The sequence below is a fragment of the Sinocyclocheilus rhinocerous genome, unplaced genomic scaffold (genome assembly GCF_001515625.1).
Source record: "Sinocyclocheilus rhinocerous isolate Xijiao unplaced genomic scaffold, SAMN03320098_v1.1 scaffold2272, whole genome shotgun sequence".
NCBI lineage: Eukaryota > Metazoa > Chordata > Actinopteri > Cypriniformes > Cyprinidae > Sinocyclocheilus > Sinocyclocheilus rhinocerous.
This window is the reverse complement of record NW_015633190.1, coordinates 184,413-200,193: the sequence shown is the minus strand read 5'-3', so window position 1 is coordinate 200,193 and position 15,781 is coordinate 184,413. Positions and strand designations below refer to the sequence as shown.

General features: G+C 36.2%; 1 protein-coding gene across 4 annotated transcripts; it reads right to left on the bottom strand.

Moving 5' to 3' along the window:
- Positions 1 to 1,501: 1,501 nt before the first annotated feature.
- alg9 (ALG9 alpha-1,2-mannosyltransferase) lies at positions 1,502 to 14,668 on the bottom strand. Of its 4 annotated transcripts, none has more exons than XM_016557222.1 (15): positions 14,395 to 14,668; positions 13,530 to 13,716; positions 10,781 to 10,915; positions 10,157 to 10,227; positions 9,984 to 10,072; positions 9,709 to 9,844; positions 8,102 to 8,189; positions 7,824 to 7,929; positions 7,582 to 7,704; positions 7,345 to 7,499; positions 6,409 to 6,538; positions 6,073 to 6,220; positions 3,618 to 3,747; positions 2,805 to 2,935; positions 1,502 to 2,360 (listed from the first exon to the last, which is right to left on the bottom strand). In XM_016557222.1, the coding sequence occupies exons 1-15, from the start codon at positions 14,565 to 14,567 to the stop codon at positions 2,237 to 2,239; spliced, it is 1,926 nt and encodes a 641-aa protein (XP_016412708.1). In that variant the 5' UTR covers positions 14,568 to 14,668; the 3' UTR covers positions 1,502 to 2,236. The 4 variants fall into 4 exon arrangements, with proteins under 4 accessions (XP_016412708.1, XP_016412709.1, XP_016412710.1 ...); XM_016557223.1 differs by having other exon boundaries at positions 6,409 to 6,514; XM_016557224.1 differs by having other exon boundaries at positions 13,530 to 13,665.
- Positions 14,669 to 15,781: the final 1,113 nt, after the last annotated feature.

Sequence of the window (15,781 nt, the reverse complement as noted above, 5' to 3'; positions counted from 1 at the left end):
ATTATTTTAATTGTAATCAATGATACAAACATTGTCAAACCAATACATCTAAACAGACTTTTTACACCCCAAAAATGTTGGACTTTTATGCAGGGATTAGTATAATGGCATCAAAAATTTGCAGCTTTCTTAAAGCACAGTAAATTTGTAAACATCTGAAGTTCTGGATCGTTGTTCTGCTTAGCCGTAATTCACATTTAAAGTATGAAGCATAGAACAGTGTCCGGAAAACTATGTCTCATCTATGTTTCAGAGGGGTTCTGCGTCATAGTGTATAGCATCAATGGAAGGATTTAAACAGGATCAGAGTTCCCTGTAGTGTTGTGGGGCTTAACGTGTCGTCACTGTAGACAGCTTAATAATCCCACGAGCCACACATTCATTGCCCTCAGCATGTTTACATACACCCACAATCTATCCACCATGGCGTACCTATTTTCTATCTTACAGAACCAACAATGACACACAGGGGAAATGATGCGTGTTTCTGGGCGATGCTGTTCAGTGATAAATCTGAGCCTCTGGACCCCAGAACTGTAGCACTTAACTCAAAAACATCATGAAAAAGCAGCCATCTCTATTATTTGTGGTTTCTAAAGAAAGCTTAGTTATACAAATGTAGAATGTCACTTGACGCTAGAAAGTTGTTAGTCAATGCTGAACTTAGTCCCTTTACCCACTTACAGTTGCACGAGCAAATCTGACATGAAACTCGGGGTTTTCATACTTTTTGACCAAAGAATTTTCATTACATGACCTTTCAAGTCTGTTTTTTTATTTTTTGGAAAGAGACTGTGGTGGTGGATTTCCATTTGTACGTCAAGAAGCTTTTAATTAATACTTTGTTATAGAATCTTTCTTAATTTTTCTTACTTATATATATATATATATATACACACACATACATACATATTTACTATTAAATATTTGATAATTTTTCAAGTAAAATAAATATTTGTATTTTTTACAGTATAACAAAACTGGGACACATTACATATTTAATGTTTTATTTTTATTATTTAATTTGTGATTTTATAGGAAAACATTATAAAAATATGATTTAAAATTTTTTTTTTTTGCAATACTACTACTACTACTAATAATAATAATAATAAAATATTTACTTTTTTAGAACAGAGCAGAAGTAGGAAAAACATTTACATATTTAAAATGATATATAAATTGAATATTTTTAGAAAACATTTTTAAGTAAAAAAAAATCTAATTTTTACTGCAGAGCAAATCTAGGGGAAAATGTTTACATGTTTGAAATTAAATAGAAATGTGTGACAATTTTTAGATTTAGTCTAGTTTTAAATAAAATAGATATTATTTGTAATATTTTTACATTTTATTAATTTTTTTGGAGCAGAGCAGGGGGAAAAAAATCACTGATTTAAGATTTTACATATTTCAGTGACTGTTTTAGACTTGGAAATAACACTTCCTTGATGCTTCTCGGCTTTCCGAGATGATTTCTCGGAGATGGCACAGCCACACATTAAGACAGCCTTCTTTTATTTGACTCAATCACAGTTAACACTGATATGATTAAGATGACAAACATGATTTGGAATGTAAACACTCAATAGTCCTGGTCTGCAGTCTGACCTCACAGTCAATGTCCACATTTACCGATGACGGAACTGGAGAACACCGAGAGTTTTTGGTGCAACTTTCATCCTGAGATGCTGAGGCTGGCAGGACAAATGAACAGAAGTTCAGCTCTGGATGGATGGATGGATAGACAGATGATGACACATGAGATCTGGTTTGGTTCTGCACTCATGTTCAGTTCATGTACAGTTCATTGTCCCAGATCAAGGATGAGGTGATGACAAACGAGGGACCTGTAGTCCTTAAAGGGTCGTCTAAAGAGAAATCTTCTGAAAGGCTTCAGAAAGACGCAGAGAAGCCCAAGCAGGAATAAAGGAACAGAGGGAATGGAGAGAAGATTATCGGGAAAGATGGGTAAGGCATCCATGCTCTGTGCCGGAACTGTCCAGGATGGGCAGCACCACTGAAGTCTACAAACAGGCCGATACTGCATGGCTTGATAGCCAAGATGGTCAAACAAACTCTGGCATATTCATACATTCATTCACTCACACACACACAACACAATCACACACGTGTGTGCACAAAAAGAGTTTAGGAGGAACACCTTGGGACCAAATGATGAAGCACTGCAGGAGCTTTTTGACTGCGCTGAAGGAAAAATAGCAGGAACGGCAGGTCAGCCTTGCACTCTTTTCCGGGTGTGTTTGGGTCGTCTCGGTTTGAGGATGACATATCTGCTGTAGGTGGTGTACTGCTCAGACAGAAATGGGATAAAAAAGGCCCTGAGCAATCTGGAGGACCTGTGTGGGAGAGACACGAAAAGGGAACAGCACCAGGGTCATGAACAGCGAAAAATAACGTAAAATGCACAAGACAGTCTACAAAATCCATCATTTTAGATCCACTTTCTTTAAAAATAAAACATTTCTACATTTATTTCACCACCGTGAACTGAATAATGACACCCAGAGATAATTACTGATAAACTGGGTCAAGGATAATCTCTCTTAGGATGATCAGACATCCAGTGTCACAACAATTCATGTTGAGCACTTGACAAAGATGTCATAAGAACACAAGTATCTTTAAAAGAACAAGGGGGCCCTCTAGTGGGCCCTACGATTTTCAGTGATTCTTTACAGTAGTATTCATCACTCTGCATGGATTGTCCACAAGAATCTCTTGTACGTTAACAAATTTCCACGCGTTTGATGAATGTCCATACTCCACACATAAAGACTTGCCTGGTAGTGTCTAAAAAAGGCTTTTCAGCAATAATGCTCCACTCCTCTTTGTTAGTGGCGTATTGTGGTTCACGAGGGGCTTCTGTTTCTGTTGCCAGATCCACCAGGTAATGACACTGCTTCAGTTCTACCTGAGAGCCAGAGAACATGGAAGTACTTCACATAAAGCTGCAACAATGACATGCAGACATACAGTGGTGTGAAAAAGTGAGGCAGGTCCTATTTAAGAGATTTCTTGATTGCGAACAGGTGTGGCAGTAATCAGGCCTGGGTGTGGCTAGAGAAATTGAACTCAGGTGTGATAAACCACAGTTTTAACAGGGGGGCAAACACTTCTTCACACAGGGCCATGTAGTTTTGGATTTTGTTTTCCCTTAATAATAATAACCTTAATTTAAAAACTGCATGTTGTGTTCACTTGTGTTATCTTTTACTAATATTTAAATTTGTTTGATGATCTGAAACATTAAATTGTGACAAACATGCAAAAAAATAAGAAGAAATCAGGAAGGGGGCCAACACTTTTTCACACCACTGTATGTAAAGATTTTAGATAAGTAACACTAGTTATATTTCTTTGAACTGGTGTAGAGTTAAAAAAATAAATACAAAAATAAAAGGGGTGTTAAAGATCTCAATAGTTGATTTTCCAAAGTAAAAAAAACAGGGAAAAAGTTAAATCAATGTTGATCTTGATTCTTTAAAAAAAGAAAACAACAGAGTGTCCTTTCACACATTCAGCTCAGTTATTAGGCTTTATAACCTTGCAATGAGTCAAATGCCAAATTGAGGTGTTTGTAGCGGAACGCTCACGTATCGTGACGGCTCCTCAAGATTCTGATCATTCATGTCTGATGGGATTATCCAGGTGGCATCAGGACCCATGGAATATGGCTTAGGCAACTGACCCCTGAACTCTGACTGGATGAACTGTAAGTGCCAGCTGCAAAATAAGCCGATACAGTTAACAGTTAATATATATTATAGATCTATAGTACCGTTCAAAAGTTAGAGGGTTGTAATATTTTTTTTTATGTTTTTGAAAATAGTTTCTTATTTTATCCTACGGCTGCATTCATTTGATCAAAAATATCCAAAACTGTAATATTGTGAAATATTATTACAATTTAAAATGTTTTATATTTCAGTATATTTTAAATGTAATTTATTCCCGTAATGGCAAAGCTGAAATTTCAGCATCATTACTCCAGTCTTCAGTGTCACATGATCCTTCGGCAATCATTCTAATATGCTGATTTGCTGCTCAAGAAACATTTCCTATTATTATCAATGTTGAAAACAGTTGTGCTGCTTAACATACACTCCTACACTCTTACCAGCACTCACACACATCATCAACACATATCTTCTCACAGGCACTTTCCCCACTGCATTCAAGCAGGCTCGGTTAACCGCACTGCTCAAAAAACCTACATTAAACACTTCACTCACAGATAGCTACAGATCTGTCTCTCTCCTTCCATTCATAGCGAAAACCCTCGAACGAGTTGTTTTCAAACAGGTATCATTGTTTCTTTCACAGAACAACAAACTGGACGCTAACCAGTCAGGTTTCAGGAGTGGCCATTCAACTGAGACTGCGCTACTGTCAGTCACTGAAGCTGTGCGGATTGCAAAAGCTGATTCCAAATCATCAGTTCTTATTAATCTATCTGCTGCTTTTGACACTGTCAATCATCAGATCCTCCTGTCTGCACTCTCATCACTGGGCATCACAGGGATTCCACTTCGCTGGTTTGAATCCTATCTCACTGGTAGGTCTTTCAGGGTGGCCTCGGGTGGGGAGGTATCCAAAGCACATCAGCTGGTCACTGGCGTTCCTCAGGGATCAGTTCTTGGACCCCTCCTCTTCTCCATATACACTACATCACTGGGTCCCATCATACAGGCACATGGCTTCTCCTACCATTGCTATGCTGATGACACACAACTCTATCTTTCATTTCAACCAGATGATCCAACGGTAACTGCACGGATCTCAGGCTGCCTGGCGGACATCTCGGCATGGATGAAAGAACATCACCTACAGCTCAACCTGGCAAAGACTGAGCTTCTTGTCTTCCCTGCCACTCCAACTCTACAGCATGATTTCACCATCCAGCTAGGTTCTTCTACAATTACCCCATCAACTTCGGTCAGAAATCTTGGTGTAACCTTTGATGACCAGCTGACCTTCAAAGACCACATTGCAAAGACCGCTCGATCTTGCAGGTTTGCAGTGCACAACATCAGAAAGATCAGGCCCAACATCAGAAAGATCAGCCCCTTTCTAATGCAGCGTGCTGCACAACTTCTTGTCCAGGCCCTTGTCATTTCTAGGCTGGACTACTGCAATGCTCTTCTTGGCTGGACTTCCATCAAGCACAATCAAACCTCTACAAAAGATTCAGAATGCAGCGGCACGACTGGTCTTCAACGAGCCCAAAAGAGCCCATGTTACACCTCTCTTTATCTCCTTGCACTGGCTACAGGTTGCGGCTCGCTTCAAGTTCAAGACATTGTTGCTTGCATACAGAACAGCCACAGGCTCAGCACCCGCCTACTTCCACTCACTCTTACGAATCTACATCGCCTCCAGAAGTCTGAGATCAGCTAGTGAGCGATGCCTCGCGGTACCATCACAGAGAGGCTCAAAATCACTTTACAGGACATTCTCGTTCACCATTCCTGGCTGGTGAAATGATCTTCCCACCCCTATCCGGAATGCTCAATCCCTGACAATTTTCAAGCGAAAGCTGAAAACTCATCTCATTCCTATTAATACTTGACTTCATCCTAAATTTAAAAAAAATAAATAAAAAAAAACTTTGTCTCTCTCTATATTTATTCCTTCCCTTTCTAGCTTGTACTTATTTGAACAAATGCCTGAAACTTGGTATTACGAGCACTTCCTGTGTCTGTTTGCCTCTTTAAGAAGAATCGCTTTATGTATTCCCCAATTGTAAGTCGCTTTGGACAAAAGCGTCTGCGAAAAGATTAAATGTAAATGTAAGTGTTAACATTTGTTGTGGAAATAAGTTTTTTCAAAATTCTTTAATGAATAAAGTTCAAAAGAACAGCATTTACTTGAAACATTTATTTGAAATCTTTTGTAATATTATAAATGTCTTTACTATTGATCCATTTAATGCATTCTTGCTGAATAAAACTATTAAGTTCTTTAAAAAACAACAAAAAAACTAGCTCTTTAAACGGTAGTTTAAATTTATGTGCAGTCTTTGAGAATTTAATTAGAATTCAAACTCACTTGTTGGGCAGCAGAAAGCTGCTAGGGAAGCGGTACCACTCTTTCCCCACACAAACATTGACCAATCTTCCCTCTGGAACCGTGTGGATTGTAGGATCTTTAGCAATGCGATGAAATTCTGGATACAAATCCAGCGGAGCATGATAGCCTTAAAACACACAGCATCCCCATGTGAGAGACATCACAAAAGCACTTTACTGCACAAGGTAAAGAATATGATTTTTATCATTCTGTTTTATCATCAACTTCATCTGCCAGCTAGATAACTCTACTGTGAGGGCAAATTTCAGCAGAACTGGCCAAAATCTCTTGGTCCCTCTCTCTCAACATCCTTACCTCTGAAGAGGGCCACAGATCGGGACAGCGAGAGCACTCCAAACAGCAGCACAGAGCCGAGAGCCAGCCAGTTGGAGGAGATGGTGTAGTGCTCCAGACGGTAGCGCTGGAATATGAAGTGATAGCATTTCTACATGGATAAACAGACAGAAAACAGTTTAAAATGGGAAATGATTTGAAGGATCAAATTCATATTTTACACAGGTTTAACAGCAAACTAATTTGCACAACATTGAGGAAATATGCCAATAAAGATGTGCAGTTGTCCATAGTTTTTGGACATATACTAATGTTTTGTTTTGAAAAGTTTCAGTTACACTACCATTCAAAAGTTTGAAATCAGTAAGATTTTATTTTAAATATATGACTACTTTTATTCAGCAAGGATGTGTTAAATTGATCAAAAGCGACAGTAAAGACATTTGTTACAATTCCTATTGACACAAATTTTATTTCAATGTTAAAAAAAAAAATTCTAATAAATGTTCTTTTAAATTCTTAAAAAAAAAAAAAACCTGCATCACTCTCCACAAATATTTTAAACAGCAGAACTGTTTTAAACACTGATAATTAGAACTGTTTTGTTGAGCACCAAATCAGCATATTACAATGATTTCTAAACACTGACACTGAAGACTGGAGTAATGACTGCTGATCCAGCTTTGCCATCACAGGAATAACTTACATTTTATTCATTTAAAAAAAGAAATGTAAATAATACAATTTCACAAAATGACTGTTTTTACTGTATGTTTGTTTAAATAAATGCAGCCTTGGTGAACATAAGAGAATTCTTTCAAAAACGAAACAAAAAAAATCTTACCGACAACGAAATTTTGAACGGCAGAGTAAAGAAATATCATGGTAAATGGATATGCTAATCATTCAGTACCACTGTATCACCATCAGCAAAAAATTCAGTCTACTGTTTCTAACCTGCAGTGATGAGAGAGCCACTGCCCCGCACAGACAGATGAGAGGGTAGATGGGAAACAGAAAGCGCTCCTCTTTATGCGGACGAGTGAAGAACACCAGCATCCACAGGTACATAGGTGACAGGGTTAACCAGTATGGCCGGCCGAGGTTCTGAACTGCAATTTATACAGATTAACAGACTGTTCAGAACGTTACATGCATATCACAAAACAAGTCAAAGATAAATCCTTCTCTTACCATTGAATCTTTGGAGCAGTGCCTCCATAAGTGCCGTGAGAGGAAGAGAAAAGAGGGCCAACACAAATACAATGTTGAAATTAAGGAAACCATTCACAAAGTAGTAATGCCAGGGCTCTGTGCCTTTAAGAAAGAAAAAAACATTGTAATGAAAAAGTACTTTACTGTAAACAATTTTAGTTTATTTTTAATATGAGTCAATATTCTTTTCTAAATGTATATGCAAATGATTTGAAGTTTACCATAAAGATCTGGCCCATGAGGAGTGAACATGTTGTATAGTATTATATTCAGAGGAGCAATCACCAGCTTTCCATAGTAGTAGCTGTCTACTAAAACAACAGGGACCTACAGAAACATGTAAAGATAAGTGTTATCATATCAGTATAATACACCGATCTTGGATATTTTTTATTTTAAAATTCCATTTTGTTATTGATGGAATCTCAGTGTCTCAAGTCAGATAAAAAAAAAAGACAAAAACAATTCCGTAACCACAGAAATCAATGAGTTTCCCAACCAGAAAGAGGAGCAACGCCACCAGAGTCCACGTGATAAAACTCTTCCACTTCTTCTTCAGAAACAGCAGGTCAAAGGCAATGGGTATGCTGCAACAACAATCAGTAAAAAAAGCCTAAATTCACCTAGTTGGCTGATCAGGATTATTTCTATGGCTTTTCACCAAATCCGAGTAAATGAAACATAGTAACTAGCCATATTCATTTATAAAGGAACTACAGTATAATTCATGGATTAAACTACAAGACCTACAGTCTTACAACCACTTTTTTATTATTATTTTTGGAGGCTTTTTGCTTTTTATTGGAGGGAAGTATGGAGTAGACTGGATAGCAGTGGTGGGAAAGAAGAAGTGGGATGAGGACATGACCCTTGTCGCAGTCAAACCTGGATCATCTACCTGCTGCTGAACATGTAAATATTCACAATTCTGATCAGTGGAAAAAACACAAAGACCCATGTTTGAATAGGTAACTGATTAAGTCCTATTATAAAATTGCAGATTTAAAAGTTACATTAGGTGAAACGGTAAAAGGAAGCATGTACCAAAAGTTTGAGGTTGGTAATATTTTTAAAGCTTTTGAAAAAAGTCTTATGCTCACCAAGGCTGCAATTATTTAATCAGTAAATACAGTAATATTGTGAAATATGATTATAATTTAAAATATGGTTTCTATTTTAATATATTTTTAAATGTCATTTATTCCTGTGATGCAAGGCTGAATTACTCCAGTCTTCAGTGTCACATGATCCTTCAGAAATCATCCTAATATGCTGATTTGATACCCAAGTAACATTGTTAATTATTATAGTGCTGCTTAATATTTTTGTGGAAACATTTTTTTCAGGATTCTTGGATGAAGAAATAAAAAGTTCAGAAGAACAACCCTTATTTTAAACAGCATTTTTTGTAACAATGTAAATGTCTTTACTGCCACTTCAATGTAATGCTAAGTAAATGCATTCTACATAAAAGTAGATACCCAAGTAACATTGTTAATTATTATAGTGCTGCTTAATATTTTTGTGGAAACATTTTTTTCAGGATTCTTGGATGAAGAAATAAAAAGTTCAGAAGAACAACCCTTATTTTAAACAGCATTTTTTGTAACAATGTAAATGTCTTTACTGCCACTTCTGATCAATGTAATGCTAAGTAAATGCATTCTACATAAAAGTCATAGTTTCTTTTTAAAAATCTTACCGACCCCAAACTTTCAAATGGTAGTGTGTACTGTAAGTATCAATTTATGTAAAAAAAAAAAATATATATATTTTTTTTTTATTATTTAATTTTAAAATGTTGACATATTTATCAACCAGTCGTGAGCAAATAAAATACATGTCTGGGAGAAATGTTGGATTAAATGGATTAAACCCCCAAAAACAAAAATGTTAGGGTAAAAAAAAAAAAGAAATAATTCTTAAAATACGAATTAACCAAATACTTATTCTCATAAGGATAAAATTATGCATTTTAATATAAATACAGCAATACAAGTTCATGTCAGATGAGCAATATTTATGGGAGGACATGATTTATTTGTGGTAGAAAATATTTTGGACCCTTCTTGTCACTCTACATATAAAATATTGATTATTTCTTACCCCAGCAGGGCACTGAAGGGCCAGCCCACTATGGCCCCCGCTGCAATACCCAGCACAGCCAGACTTGGGCGCCCCTGGAACCAGCCAGTCATAGCTACCACTGTACTGTACATACAAAACGTACTGGGGAGGAAAGCTGCACATAACACAAACACATTAACCTGCAGTGCATTCACAAAATTATGTCAAAAAAGAAAACGGGAAAACAAACAGTTGTCATCTAATTTCCTCTGATCAACCAGATAAGCCAAATATGAGCCACTGATCTGACTCACCTGCAGAGGAGCAGAACATCCCTGCACTCAAGACTAGGAACGCCAGCAGAAGCCGGCCCACATGCAGGCCAAACTTTTTACACACAGCCCTGTGTCAATAAACCACATTCGTTGTAAGAGTCACCTATTTTAGCCCAATGCTGGTTTAAGGTGCAATACGTAGTAGCACTTACTTGTAGAAGTAGAGCTCACATACACAGCAGGTAAAAGCTAGCATGCAGCGCAGGAAATAAAACACAAGGACCTGAATGGGAACAAAAGAATCCAAAAAACATATTAGTCAATTTGTACATGTCTAAGCAGGACTACAATGAATGGCCTATATACAGTACATCTAAAAGGAACATTCATCTTATTTTGTTCAGCATGGCACATACAGCAGCACCAGTTCCCATGGAATGCACGAATTGACAATATATACTTTGAATACAACGTCACTTTGCATAACAGGGTGTGCCAGATCTAAATTTAATGAAAACTCAATATTATAGCAGAGAGCCATTTAAAATTACATTTTAGAAGTCCTGGATAAAGTTGTGATTAAGCAAAAGCAAAATTGTACCCCAAAGAAACATAGTTTTCATCATTGTGAAATATAACGCATTATTACATCATGTTGTGTTTGTGGATCCACAGCTTTTATCCAGCTCCAAGGGTCAGATTTTTCAGGTTCCAGTGAGGATACGCATCAACCTCACTGGTCATAGAAATATCCTACTATATTGAAAATGCTTTTTTTTTTTAAACACAGAATCAAAATTGCTAAACAATCAGTTTGAGGTTGGTGACTAGTTTACCTTGTTGGTTTGTAATATTTTGGCATGAAAGCAGGCAGGAAGGGCATGGAGCCAAAGATACGCATAGGACCGAATCGCATAGGCCGGGGAATATTCCCATGTCTGCATTCCTGTTCCATACAGCAGGTAGTGAGTCTGGCCAGCAAAAACAGAGAAATAAAAAAAAATGTTGAATGAACCTTTTATATACAAATTCGGTAGTTTTCAAAAGAAGATTGACATTCAGCAAAATGGCCCATTCATAAGGTTTTTACTTTGATGGTGTGTTTATGTTCAGGAATAGACATGATAACTTTCTATTGAATACAAAAGCAAGCTTTTGCATCTGAACTGCACCTTTACAGTCTCTAGTGGTTTGGATTATTAATACTCCAGGGCATTATGGGATACAACAGTGACATAGATCAGGGCTCAAAATAAGGATTTGCTTTCTGCTGTTCCAGTTAGACCAGTAGTTCAGCTTTTCACTTGCCCTGCAAATTCATTTGTTACACCATAAACAAAATACATTTTTATAGACATATTATTAAATTCTAAATAAATCTATTATAATTGTTATAATATGTTATAGTATACATAACATATAAAATATTACATGTTACAATATAGAATGTGTTAAAAACTATAAATAAAAATATATAATTCTAAACAACATATATTATATAAGAGGATAAAAATTATAAACAAAAAATGTTTTGTACCACTGTCATAAATTTCAACAAAAAAAATTTTGAATTAAAAACTATTATAAATGTATGTTCACTTGTCCCACCAGAAAATATTACATTTCTATATAATAAAAACATATGATTATATTAAAAATAAGTATATTATAATTGCTAGAAGTTATACTATACATATATAATGTAATATATAATGAGTTATGCATAATAAATAATAAATGATTTGCACCATTATGTCATAGTCGTTGAATAAAAAGCTGTCATGGTGTTACAAGCTATATAGGTTCTAGCAATAATTGCAAAAAAAAATAATTGTATTGTTATTAATAATTATTATTAATGACATGTCCAAGTACATAGACATTAATTGTACTATTATTAAAAACGAATTAATAATTAATATTAATAATAATAATAATAATAATACCTTTTACCCAGCTGTAACTGCAAATTTTAAAAAGTATTTTGTGTACATATTAGGGCTGCCCCCTAATAGTCGACCAAAATTTTATTAGTCGCAGAAAAAATTTAAATAAAAAAATCCACAGGTGAAGTCACGCAGTTTGCGACGGACAGATCGTTAACGGCTAACGTTAGTCTATGGTAATACAGTACATCAGTCAGGACATCCAAACGCTCGCCTATCATTCATCAACCTCAAATATGGCTTATCATCTGATATATGCAAGTATTAGAAACTTTACATGGCCGCTCAATCTAATGTTAACCTAGAGAAATTAGCGCTAAAGTGTCTGTGTGGAGTGTGGAAGCTAGTAGCACGCTCACTGCAGGACAGATGGAGGCGTCGGTGCGGTCACTTGCTCCTAAAATACTCCCTCATTTTTGGTCATACAGATAAGAGTAATGCATCTTTCAAATCTGTATAGACTCTACGTTTATTTGTGCGCACTCACAATCACAACAAAACATTGCGCATTTGTAAAATAATGAAAGCAAACAGGATGCGCTTTCTGTCGTCTCGGTCTGTGAACTTGAGCACAAAACTCTGTGTATATCTTTGCCTTACAGACATAAAAAATATATCTACAGAGAGTGAAATGTCTACTTTCAAATGAACCAATTCAAATGGAAAACAAATTCTCCAATCCGTATGAAACAAGTGTGTCCACTACAGCGGAGATAACGTGTCGCAGAGTTAATCTCTTAAGCCGAAAACAAAGAAAACACTAGTTTATCAAATTGTTAAAATGTTAATGCAGTCTCCTTACTGTTTTTCCCTGACACATTCATCATCATTACTTCTGCCGGTGTGCTGTGGCAAGCTTTATGTGTGCGCTTGAGCGCTTATTAGGCTATGTAGGCAGTTAAAGGCTCATTATTATGATTTAAATGGTTTATTAATAAACGTGCAATTAGTCGACTAATGCTTAAAATAAACGACTACTAGTCGACCAGAAAAATCCTTAGTCGAGGGCAGCCCTAGTACATATTATGATGTGTGATTTTGTAATGACTTTAATAATCATTTTTGATCTATTCTAAATATTAGGGCTGAAACGATTCCTCGAATACCTCGAGTAACTCGAATACAAAAAATCATCGAGGCTTCGTTTAGTCCATTTACTGTAACTAATGCCTTAGTTTTAGTTTGTACTGTTTACCTTTTTTAAAGTAATGTGAAATTGATTTTAGTTTTTTATTTATATTTTTTTTATTTTATTGATATATTTGTATTTGCATTTTGAATGCAATTTGCTCGATGGAATAATCTGTAGAATACTCGATTACTAAAATAATCGATAGCTACAGCCCTACTAACTATTCTATTACAAGTTATTCTATCACGATTTCAGCAAATCTTTGTTAGCCGATTCAATAACATGACATCAGAAATTGTAAAATCAAAAACTGCAACAACAATAATGAATGAATCACGTTCATGCTAAGTGTGCAAAGAAGCATAACAACATGTAAGAGTAAAGTGAGAATGCAGTGCTAGGCCAATAGGACAAGTGACAGCTCCATCAGCCGGTCCAAAACCATCCTTATTGGTGTATTCCGAGAGCTTACCAAAAAACTGTAAACCAGGAAAATGTGTAACTCACTGGCTCCCAGTAATTGTAGGTTTCATCACAGTCTGAGATGTTACTGAGTAGCGCAGCACAGAAGCGGGCTGAAACCAGGCACTTGAAGGCCGTGGAGCCCTCAGGAGCCCACACCTGTCCTGCCTTACTGGATGACCTGTAAAGGAGAGGCGGGGGATAGGAGCTAATGTGCTTATCTGGGAGCAAACTAATAAGCAATATGGGAACAGAGCACAGGGTTATACAAGGTTGTCATTCATTTATTTCAGTATTAAAACAGTATCAGTCTAAAACTCATCCACAAGCATAACCAATGCAGATGTGCATGAGACATTCCAGATTTTCACACCGAACAAAACACAACAACGTTGATCGAGGGTCATTTTATTCCTCATGCGCTGTATTACAATGTAAGAAGATTATGAAATTGGACATGCGCGAATGTGCACCTGACACATACAGCATCAAATATAACTTATATGCAATAAAAATTGTGCCACTATCTAGTGTCACTAAGGCAATGCAGCTTATGAACCACAAACGGCATATATTTAAAAAGAACAGTCATGATATAAAGCATGTGTTTTGCAGCGCTGATCGGTGTTTGCACGCCGTAAGAGCTGCGATGTGAGTGAACGAATGAATGAATGAATGAAAGCCGTCATGTTACACTGAAGCGAGCTTATTCGTGTCGCATGGACAATACATTTTACTATTTCGGTCTCTCCCCGCTGTATTCGTGTTATTTAGATAGTCTATTGGCATTACATGTGTATACTCTCTGTATTATTGGCATATCCAGACAGCCTGATGTTAGCGAGCTAGCGAGCTGTCAACAGCACAACATTACACCGCGCGGGAGCTGGACTGGCTTATGGGTACTTACTCGTTTCGGGGGTCACTGGACTTATTGTCCTCAACATATTTGTCGTCTTTTGCTGCTCGGTTGTCAGCGGTAGGTGTGCTGTTCACGTTGTTCGCGTCTTGTTTGCTCCCCCGTCTGTTGCGCTGACGGAGACCCTTCGTCGCCATGTTTCTACTGGCTGCGCGTGACGTCATCACTAGAGGACCGCAGGACAGGGGCCTGTTTCATCAAACAAGTTTACCAAATAAGCCAGGCTTATTTCAGTTAGTCTGATTTATTGTCAGCTGATTTGTTTCAAAATAAGTAAACTATATATTTTGTTTAATCAATTAATTTGACTTTCTAAATATGCTCTGGTTAGGCTAAGCTAAGTTATTTGGGTACTTTTTAACCATTAACCACTTCTTTAATTAATTGTATCAAACGTGATACGACACAAACCAGAAAATACCAGAAAATATTAGAATTCAATCAAATCTGGGGGCAAGATTTCATCAAACAAGTTTACCAAATAAGCCAGGCTTATTTCAGTTAGTCTTACTTATTTTGAAACAAATCAGCTGACAATAAATCAGACTAACTGAAATAAGCCTGGCTTATTTGGTAAACTTGTTTGATGAAACAGGCCCCTGGTTCAAGGAGAGCCATTAGTGAGAGGATGGCAGGAACTAGCCTGTGTTGTTTTAGTATAATTGACAAATTAATGTTGTGTTGTTGTTTTGCTATTTTAATTTAAATTTTTTGTATATTCCGTTTTCATTTGAATTTTACAGTTTGAGTAATTTTATTTAATTTGTATTATTTTTTTAATATATGTCTATATAGTTTTTATTATTAATTTATTTTTCAGTTTTAGTTATTTCAGTACATCAAGTTTAACTAAATGAAAATGAGAAATGCTTTTTTGGCGATTTTATTTCAAGCAACGATTTTTTTTTTACTATAATAACCCTGCTGCTAACGATTGTCCGAAGTGTTTTAACAAACATTTCATAACACAATTTTCTCATCTTTTCTCGTTCAGAACATTTTGCACATATTTAAGCCAAATGAACTAATCTTGTTATTGGTTTATGTAAGTATTGTTATATAATTATAATAATATTGTTATCAACCTTCTTACACCATTGTACTATGGTACAATCATGGTATGCTATCAGATGGCAATAACTGTTATTGCCATCAAATAGCATACCATGATTGTACCATAGTTACAATATGGTACATTGTACCATATTGAATAACATGGTACTGAATGATTAGAATATTCATATGCCATGATGAAACACTGTAAAGTAACCTGCATTTGTTCATTTAAAGACCTGATTTAACCCATAAAGATTCATTTGTATTGATTAGCTGGTATGTTTTTAGCTAAGTCATGTTAAATAAGTTGTGAACAAAACGA